The sequence below is a fragment of the Poecilia reticulata genome, linkage group LG7 (genome assembly GCF_000633615.1).
Source record: "Poecilia reticulata strain Guanapo linkage group LG7, Guppy_female_1.0+MT, whole genome shotgun sequence".
NCBI classification, from domain to species: Eukaryota; Metazoa; Chordata; class Actinopteri; order Cyprinodontiformes; family Poeciliidae; genus Poecilia; species Poecilia reticulata.
Window position 1 is genome coordinate 29,031,890 of NC_024337.1, and position 10,662 is coordinate 29,042,551.

General features: G+C 36.8%; 1 protein-coding gene across 1 annotated transcript in view; it reads left to right on the top strand.

The window, feature by feature from the left end:
• The window catches only part of ela2 (elastase 2), a 3,017-nt gene extending 1,117 nt beyond the window's left edge, over nucleotides 1-1,900 (top strand). The window contains exons 4-8 of the mRNA XM_008414762.1: nucleotides 363-485; nucleotides 621-757; nucleotides 1,131-1,276; nucleotides 1,398-1,550; nucleotides 1,815-1,900. Of these exons, the coding sequence (XP_008412984.1) occupies nucleotides 363-485; nucleotides 621-757; nucleotides 1,131-1,276; nucleotides 1,398-1,550; nucleotides 1,815-1,832 (577 nt within the window). The 3' untranslated portion in view covers nucleotides 1,833-1,900. The remainder of the gene's footprint in view (nucleotides 1-362; nucleotides 486-620; nucleotides 758-1,130; nucleotides 1,277-1,397; nucleotides 1,551-1,814) is intronic.
• The last annotated feature ends 8,762 nt before the right edge of the window (nucleotides 1,901-10,662 follow it).

Genomic DNA, 10,662 nt, shown 5'->3' on the forward strand with positions numbered 1-10,662 from the left:
TATATATCATTAATAAAAAAAAACAACAAATTTAAATTATATTTTTGTGGTTAGTAAGCTTTGAAATCCCAGTAACCAAACCATGACACACATGAGCAGGAACCCTCCGGTTACAGGACAAACTCCTAACACCGCATCCCACTGCTGTCCCCCTAAAAACCATCTGCTTTCTCTCCAAAACAGAAAAATAAATTGTGATATTTTTGCACTTCATACCAGTCTTCTATTCAATTTATTTAAATGCCCTAGTTTCTTTCTGATATAATGGTTTTCTATTATTGGTAACTTTAGTGATGTTGTAAATTTCTTTGTATTTCATTGTATTTTTTTTCTGTTTTTTTTTTCTTTCTTTGATTAAACAGGAGCCGCACCTACAGAGTTTACCTGGGAAAACATGACCTGACCGCCGCCAACGAGGGTGGTTCCATTGCCCTCAGCCCCGAGAAGATCATTGTCCACCCCAACTGGGACTCTTACAATATCCGGTGGGGAACAGATTTCTCAGAGAGAACCCATGGCATGCTGGGTGTTGTGATGATGAACCCGCAATGGGTCATTTTTCCCACACTGCTCTGTTTCTGACTTCTTTTTTCTATCTTTATCTACTTCTCACGGTCCAGTAACGACATTGCCCTGATCAAGCTGGCATCTCCTGTCACAATCTCAGCTTCCATCACCCCCGCCTGTCTCCCCAACGCCGGTGACATTCTGCCCCACCAGGCTCCCTGCTACGTCACTGGCTGGGGACGTCTCTGGAGTAAGTCCCGCAGCCACAAGAGAAAGACAAACAGTCCGCCTCAGCCTTGTGCTAAGGTGGATTGACGTAATATTTAAGAAGAAACCCATAATTCATGTCTTTTTTTCTTTTTTCTTTTTTTGAAGACTGGTTTCACAGACCATAATCTTGAACCTAAATGTGACTTACCACGGACCTGATTAAGACTTGAATGAATAAAACTTTTCAGACAATTAGTCATTTCAGCTAATCTGTAAAATGCACAGATAAAACACTTCTCTTGAAAAGATGATACATGATCACAACTCAAAAAATAAGCTAAAACATTATTTATGAAGATGTTCATCTGAACTCCAGATGTTAATTTAGGTGTCTTATTTGTTTTTGAATAAAGCTGGAGGCCCCATCGCTGACATCCTGCAGCAGGCCCTCCTCCCCGTGGTCGATTACGCCACCTGCAGCAGAAGTGACTGGTGGGGCACTCTGGTCACCACTAGCATGATTTGTGCTGGAGGTGATGGTGAGGTGGCTAGCTGCAACGTAAGTCAGACTACCTATATTTGATCAACTTTCATTTGACCAATAAACTCTCCTAGCCTCTTACACTTACGTCTGTCTATGCCGTACTGTCCAGAGTTACATTGTCCCTTCTGTCCTCCAGGGAGACTCCGGCGGTCCCCTGAACTGCAGGAACCCTGATGGCTCTTGGGACGTCCATGGAGTGGTGAGCTTCGGTTCAAGTGCGGGCTGCAACTACCCCAAGAAGCCCTCTGTCTTCACCAGAGTCAGTGACTACATCAGCTGGATCAACACTGTAAGTAGAAACATTTACATAGTAGAAACATTTGGTAAGAATAGGGGATTTATTTATTTCTTTTTTTGCTTCTCAAATTTAACCAGTTAACTGTGTGTCTCTAGTTAGAATGTTTGAAATTGTTACAAAATAATAAAAGGGTGAAAAAAAACACTCCACAGTAATTTAACTACATATTAAAAGATCTTATGGAAGGACAGACATCTGACACAATGTTCTGTTATAGCACAGAATAAAATAACTTTTGCTTTTTGTTTTTTTCAGGTCATGACCTCCAACTAAAGTGACTGGGTTCGTGTTGCACATAATTGATTTTGTTCTCTTCCAAATAAATAAAGGCTGAAAGAACACTTTATCTCTGTATTTTATTCCAACATTAGACACATTGATTCAGTAAACTCGGCTATTTTACAAATATGTATTTATTTTGAATGTCAGTTGTCTACAGAAACGAGAAGTTTGGGCTGTTCGTGTTAAATAGTCCCTCTGGGAAAGCCTTTAGAAATAGATATCTGAAATCAATTTTAACAGCACTGAAAAGTTCAAGGAATGTAAATAAAAATTAAAAAACAAGAAAATATTTATACTTTTTACGTTTTATAAAATTGAATTTTAATCTGACCCATCTCAGTGACAGAACTGATGATACACTTCATTTAAATGTGTCTTGTTCTTCGCACCGACGCAAACAAAGTCTTCAAAATTTCAATCGGATTAAAGTTGAGAACCATTTCAAAAGCTTAAAGTTAGCCTGCTTTATCCTTTTTCCAAAACCAATTTTGATTTGTGTTTTGAATCAAGTCCAAGTTTCAACCATCTGGCTGTTGATATAATTTGAAGTTGTCAAATTTGGAGTAGTTCTTTGTTGTTGTGTTTTGCTCTACCCACTTTGTTCAGAGCATCTCTGTCACTGGCAAAAACGGCCCCCATGCAGGTTTGATGGTTTCTGTGTTGTCAGGTTTGAAAGAAAGCACCGTCTTTATATGTGGTAACGGCGGTTTTCCAGCATGTTGAAGTTTATGATGGGCCCGAGCCTTACTGTTGGTTCCTGAGTTGTTCCTGGACACTCTTAACCTTTTCATGATTGATCAGATGAGTAAAACTTTAACAGGGTTTAGACACATAATTCCAACTACACAATGATCCCACATATACCATAAACCCAAATTGTACAACTTGTCCGAAGTTGTTTTTTTTTTTTTAAATGCTCCACTTAATCATAATCTTTTTTTGTTTTCGGTTAGTGTGTTAGGCTAAAGTGGGTTTCAGTTTCAACAAAAATTGGGTCTAACATTGGAATCAAGGAATCTTTGGACATTGAAAACAATCCAGCAGCAGAAATAGTTAAGGATTTAACTATCAATATTCATGATAGCCATTGATAATAGCGTACGTCCGTAGAAACAATCTATACACATATTTCAATTTATGCTAATTCTGCTTATCCATCACAGACAAGTCTCTCCTGGGATCAGACACATAATTAACAGAGATCATTATTATCCCCTCTGTCTGATGCTTTATTCTGGGTAGCAAGTTATTTAGTCAAAACCCCAATTACTGTCTTGTCTTCCAGCGAGAGAGATCTCATTTATAATGCTGATGTTACACAGTAATTATTAAAAGAGAAGCACATGCCCCAGTTTTGCTCCAAGCGTTCATTTGCATGTTAATTACTATTAACAACACAGGAAAACACATTAATAAAGCAAACACATTTCACAATTCTTCCAATGCCACTGAGTTGATGTTATTATCTTAGACTTGGCAATGTTCAAATGAGTTATTTACATGTTTACATTGGTATCGTCTTCTAGGGAGGCCATGTTTATATTTGCTTTAGTGGCTTATTGAGTTTTCCACTTTTGGGAGGTGACTGGTAAAAATAATAACAAGAAAATATTAAGTTAGGCCACATAAAGCTGATTCATTATTTTCTGTTGTTAGATTTGACAGTTAAAGAGTTTTAAGGGATTGCTAATGAATAAATAACATTCAGATAAAAACGTCCTGGAAACGGGAGAGACCAATTTCTGATGTTTTTTCTTGCTGAAACTGAGTAAATATTTAATGAGTGATATTTTAAGCTTCTTTTACTGGAGTTCCAGCTTGAGGGCTTTTGGAATTCATCTCTAACAATTTTGCACATCGAGGGACTGAACATTTTGCTCATGTTTTGCAAAGTAGGTCAAACTCAGTCAGAATCATTCCAGGAGGAGCGAATGCTGCGAGTCAAAAAACTTGATGCAATCTGCTGGGCTTCCTCAGACAGAATACTCTTTAATTGAAATTGTTATTACTATATTATTTTTTTTTTGGTCAAGTGCCTCAAGATGAAAATTGAATAGAAATGACTGAAGAGTGTCAGTGAACAGCAATTTTAACTACTTGCAAAACATTTTCGATTGGATTTAGGGCATTCTAACACAAATATGATTACAACTCAGAAATCCCATTGTAGCTCCAGCCCTGTATATAGTTTCATACATCTTCCCATCAGGTCTGACCAGAAAACATCCCCACAGCATCACGCTTCCTCCACCGTGTTTTATGGTGGGGATGATGTTTCTATGCCATTTTGCATGTGTTCCAAAAAGTTCAGTATTGGTTTCATCAAAACCAAAGCTGGTGCTGATGAAACCTTTTTCACATGCGTCGTTCACGTATCTGGTGGAAAAATGTCAACCTTGCTACCTTTTACTTTCTTTCAACATTGTTCTGCTTCTTCACATTATTCCAAATCTATCGAGCGTAGGCCCGACAGCTGTCCTTTTAACAGATTACCCTGACATAAAGTTGGTGAATTAACGACATAACCATATGAGCAACCTGGGCAGAGAAGGTTCTTATTGCCAATAGAATTTTTTTTTTTTTTTGGACTACTGTAGAAACCCAGTAAAAGATCCATGGACTACTTATACATAGTAGTCCATGGGCCTTTGCTCTCAGCTTTCATAATCAGAATGAAACAAAAGTAGTTAAAAAATAACTCTCATTGTGTCTGACAGTTTGTTGAAAGGTACTGATTCGCAACAGGCAGCGGTGATTGGTTAATGATAATGGTGAGCGGGCATATCAATGGTACTGGTCCAAGATCAGATTCTCTAAGAACAAGTTTAATTTGAAATAGCATAATGAATTTGCAACTGATTCATGGTAAGATAGGTTGTAACTGTGGGAAAATTTATCGCCGTCGTGTTGGCAGAAAATAGACCGCGGTAACCGGAATCCAGCGAGGAGAACTTCGAGAAAGAGGAGAAAAGAGACAGAAGCAAAAAAAAAAAAAAAAAAAGTTCCCCCAATATGTAGCCGATGTTAGCTTGGAAGCGTCACCCTCTACCAGCTGTGCTCAGCCTGAATTAATTGCAGCTAACTATAGCTTAGAAAACAAAAAAACAAGAAACAACAAAAAAACAAACAAACAAACAAAAAACCCAGCAAAAACGCTTGAAACGGCGAGCAAACAGAAGCCACGTCAAGCTCATTGGCAGCGGCAGGTGCCATTCTCAGACCCGGCACTGTCAAGATTACAAAAAGCATTCGGGAGGAAATACGACTCAATTATTTCAGCATTTCAAAAACTGAAAAACCGTGACGCAGAGATTACTTTCTTCGCAAGTGAAACGGAAAAAAAAAGAACTCAGGACAACTGTTATTCGTAAAGAGGCTGTCTGCAGTATCGTTGACGGCCATCGGGTCCTAACTAGTGAGGAAGCTGAAGTCTGAGGACTCTTTTTGTAAACTTTGCAAGGATAAAGACAAGACAGAGAAAACTTCTTAAGGTAAGGGCCACAACGCCTTCTGTGAATTGAGTGGGCTTATATAAACTGTTGTGGTTGTGCGACTAGATAACGAATTTGTTTGCTTAAAACATCTTCTGGTATAACATATAGTTAAATCATTATGGTTTGGTGCTGAGTTGGGCTAAATGGCGTTTTCACTACTGGCGTGCTTTCTGCTCGGTTATCTTTTAGTGAATACTAAATTATTCTTTATTTCATTGTTCTGTGATTTATGAGTAAGATAGCAGCACCGGGTTTATCATACTGGAAAGGCGTACTTTCCGCTGGAAAGGTTTTAGCTCTTGACGAAGGGGTGTGCGATTTAACAAGCTTGGTTGGAAGTTCAAATAATTAAGTTGGGCCTTAGCATTGTGTGAATCTGTCTGGAAAATGCTCTATAGTGGCCTGGAGTTTGCTATTGCCCCCTTTGCACAGTGTGGGTGCTAGGATTGTGAGTGAGGCCTCAGTGCCTATAGGGTTAATATTTCGGCCCTGCTTTTTACAGCGGTAAAATCAGCTCAGCAAAGGTTCTCGAGGAATCACCAGGCACTGGTGATTTATGGCGTTATATTTAGGATGTTGCTGAAGTGGCTCGTTTTAAGACACCAAAAACATTCACCTTTTTTTAAGCGCTTGGACTGTTGGAACTACAAACACATGCAAAAAGTTAAATTCGCCGAATAGTTCTCAATCTTTATTCCAAAAATAATAGTAGTAGTAATAATTATTATTATTACGTTCTCCATAACCATATAGCTATAAACAGAGCTGTGGATCTGCATCAATTCATTTTTTAGCAATGTTGTTTTTTGCCCACAAGATGGCGACATAGTATTGTTTTGTAGCGTCTTACAAGGTTTTCTGGCAGCTTCAAGATGATCGTTTTGGAGTTCTTTATATATTACAATGAAAGCTTGGACAAAGCAGCTTGAGTCAACCAAAAATATCCGTACCATAATCAATGTCCAAGGTACAATTATTATTATTATTATTATTTTCTTAATCTTTTAAGAAGAAAGCCATGTTATGGTTGTTACTCACTTGCATCCAGATATCTCCATTAATGTGTAATTGGCTTGAATCAACCAATGTGATGTTAGTTCATGGCTTTCCTTAGTCAGAGGCAGAGCAGTGGCGTTGATGGTGTCAATGTGTGCGTGAAAAAGGGATTTGTCAGATGAGCTCAAGCTCGTTTCATGGACCGGATTCTGTTTGACATGAAACAGTCCGTGTTGCAGCTAAGGCTGTCTGATTGTTGCAAGCCGGCATGTGTGAGGTTTCCAGTGCATGCACTGAACCCAGCAAGCAGTAAAGTTAAACAAATGTAACCTTTCAGTCTGCTTTATGATACGATGAGATGTTTTTGGCACTCTGTAAAATTTCTGGATTGCGCACTCCAAGTTCGCTTCAAACATCTAACATCTGTTACCATCTCCAGGTTCTGGTAAAGACTGTTACACACTTTGTTGGCCTCAGAGTGCGGGTGAAAAAACAAACCAAGGAACTTAATTTAATGCACTTTCAAAAACTCACAAGGTGGTAATTAAAAAAAATAGTTGCAATATTGTCATGCTGAGTGATGGGTGTTTTTTCTTAAAAAAATTTAAAAATTGTCTTGAAAACATATTGTAGTCTTGCACATTTTTTGAATGATTTTAGTTTCAGTTTTGCTCCACTGAAATAGTAAATGCCAGTTTCCAGGGAAACACATATTATTATTTTGACTCTTACTTATAGCCATCTGGTTGGTCCTCTTTTTCATTAAAGCACAGACCAACCCATATGGAATCTTTTGCTCCCTTTAGAAACAGTTATCCAAAAAAGATTTGTCTCTGCACAAGACACATTTCCAATATGTGACAGACCGTTACAGATGCCTCAGAACACCGAGAGGACAACTGTTAACAATTACTTATTTATAGTACAGTAAAGTTTTAAGAGGCTTTTGAGAATTTAACTCTATGCTGTACTACTTGACAAAGTTTCAGTGTAATTTCTTCCTGGGTTCACCTCTGTAAGAGAGTCAAGACATTTAGTGGTTGGATGTAGAGTAGATGATGTGACTCACCACCTAAGGTGCTATTGGTTAGGAGATGACCCATGCATATGTGGAATAAAAAATGAAGTTCTTTTTTGTTGTGTTTTGTTTGCCTGTTTAATGAGAATTGGGTGCCCTGAAGTGTTCAGGAACAAGTAAGATATGTCTGTGCATTGTGGTGCATGACGCTGAAATTAGTATCTGATTTTAGGGATTCTGGATTGCAAACATTGATTGGTCAAATCTGAATTAGATTTTTTTTTTTTTGTAAAATCTAGTTTAACCTTTATATGTCGAAATGTGGTCCAACTGACCCCACACACGTAAAACTTGTGTCATTTTCCATAGTCCTCTACGTTTGCCTCAGTCCTCGCACGAACAAGAGTTAAGACTGAGTTTTTGGGATTGAGACATTTAGATTGAGAAAAGCAAACAAACTGAGGGTGCAGAACTGCCACTGGTTTCTGTATTAGATTATCAGCTTTTCCATTAATTTATTACTTTCCTTCAGATTCTGTAGAAAGAAATTTACAAATTCCTCTCAATTATCATTGTCCAGATTTGTTCTTTTTTTAATGATTTTACATAACCTCTTATGTATTTATAGCCATTTATATACACTCATGTTCCTTTAAAGGCTATATTTCATCAATTTATGTCAAATGAAGATTGTAAACACTTGTTGAAACCATTTGTGTAGAGCACATTTTATATTGACCCAGAATTCCCATCGACTCAGCTTTAATAAATTGCATTATTGCAGATCCAGGAATGGAACTATGAAGGTTTATTCTAAATGAAATAAAGTTGATAAAATTACACATTTAAATATCTTGAATTCATGACAAGCATAACAGAAAATACATTTAAGAACAGCATAAATTTATTTGATTGCTTTTAGCATCATAAAACGTAATTCTTCAAGCTTCAATGTGATCATCACCTTTATTTTGAAAGCACAATTTAGCAAAGAACTTGATCTTTTCTTTACTATTTAGCTTAGAAAACAATACATTTGTTGTAAATCTACATTGACATAAAATAACTACAGAATAAATCAACATGTAAAATAATGAAAAAGGATTAGCATAGCCGTAATTTAACAGTAACTGGTTTTGAACTTACAAATTTATTTGTACAGTTATATATTCACTAAATTAAGAAGTAACAAAGGTTTTTAATGCATTTAACTAGTGAATGGCGTCACTTTAGTTTTGGAGAGCTGTGTTAAAGTGTGATGTGGGACGACTGCAGGTATTTCATGCCAGGAATCCTCTAACTCGACCGTACACTTTTCACTCTGTTTCCCTTATTGTGCTAACTACCACTCTCGGATATGAGATCACAATCACATGTTCCTGTTTGAAGATCACTGCAAATTGAATGAGGTGCAGGTGTGATGTCATGTTGGTAACATTTAATACCTTCACTTGTCACTCTCTGACTTTTGTTCAGCGTTTTTATGAGACTGGAGGAGTTAAAACGACATTATAATGTTCAGATGTTAAGGTTCTTATCTGCATGAACTCGCTAGCTAAAAATTTTAAATATCCATTAGGGATGAAATGGTCACTGTTTTTAATGGGTACTATGGTAAGTTTTCCACCTATAATACAGTTTTGAAACAAAATTACCATTAAACCTGTAGTTCAGGACCATTTTATTTGAAGTTCTGGGTTTTTAAACATCTGTCAAATGCAGAGTCTCTTTATGGCAGGAACACAAGAAGGGATGAGTGAAAGTTAGGAGGGGTTTTAAATTTCACTGTATTTAAGGCTTAAGAAATAGGACAAAAAATAAGATGTAAAAAAATTATTCAGGACCTATATGTGTGACGTTGTGTGAGCCAGATATTCTCATGTCACACTGCACAATTGAAGATGCCAGGAAACATTATTATGCCGCAGCGCAATCACATCGGACAGAAATATTAATCAATATATGTACTATGAGTTACAGCTTTTAAAGTGCTTTTTATTAGTGACGAAAGCTGAAAAGACGGAACAAAGGAGGAGAAAGACAGAGGAGAAGCACTCATGTTAGGACAAAAGAGGACAAGAATAAGACTGCGGTGACAGCAGCAGTCAGACCGGATTAGTTTTGCAGAAAATATCAAACAGTGCTTGATATTTTTCACAGATCGTCTTTGTAGTTGGAGCGCTAAATGGGCGGTCAGTCTGCCTCACTGGATGATCACTGTCCAGCAGCTCAAGCTCATAACCAGAGGTTTTCTTTCACAATATAAAAAGATTTTGACTAAGATTGCACAGTTTGACCCTGGCTTAGGGAAAACTCCAGTGGGATGTAAGTGGTCTTCAAAATAGACTTATCTGTCTGTAAAGTGCCTGTACCAGAGGGCATACATGTTGGTAACCAGCCAATCAGTGAGTGAGAGACAAAACAGTCCTTCTATATGCATTAAACAACAAAAGCAACACTTGACAAAGTTTAATAGATGTTTATTTGTGTAAATCCAGTGTTTGGAACATATTATGTGAATGTATCCGCATGTAGTGTTGAATAATTACCTTCAACTGTACCTATGTACATCAGCCTCATAGTCTATCAGAAATGCATCCAATGGGTACATTGTTTACCTCTTGACTCTACACACAATGATATTTAATACAATCAAGGGAGGCCTCTGTTTTCATGGACAACTGGGATTGTAGTCAGAAAAATTCACATGGAAAGAAAACACTTTAAAGGTTATAGAGGAAACCATTAAATAAGGTAAGGAACCAATAAAAACCCAATGACCATGAATAAAGTCCATTACAAATAAAATAATGTCTACCAGCTTCTGATTAGCTGAAATAAAATAAAAAAAAATCAAAACTAACTTAATCTGCAGACGACTCATTGGTAACTTCAGGTGAAAAAAAAAGTTTTTTTGACGAACCGAAGGAGACCTAGCAATAATAAAGGCAAGCTTTAATGCAATATCTCAAATAAAATTTGCATCTTATCAGACAGTATGGAGCAACCAGTTATAACATTATAAAGACAGGATTGCAACTAGTACCATAAAATAGATTTGCATTAATTTATAATTTCAGTGAAATATATTTATAGTTTTAAATATTAATGCAAAGAACATGTCATTTCTTTACTTGTTTACTTTCATAATATCTCATAATGCTAAAGTAAATTGTGCATTTAGTTCATGACATTTTTTAAAATAAATCTAAAATATCTAATTGGTTATTAATACTGTTTATTTTAATTAGTTCTTTCAGATTGTATGGAAACAGCAGCTATCTGGGAGGCTGTATTGTTAATTTGAAACATA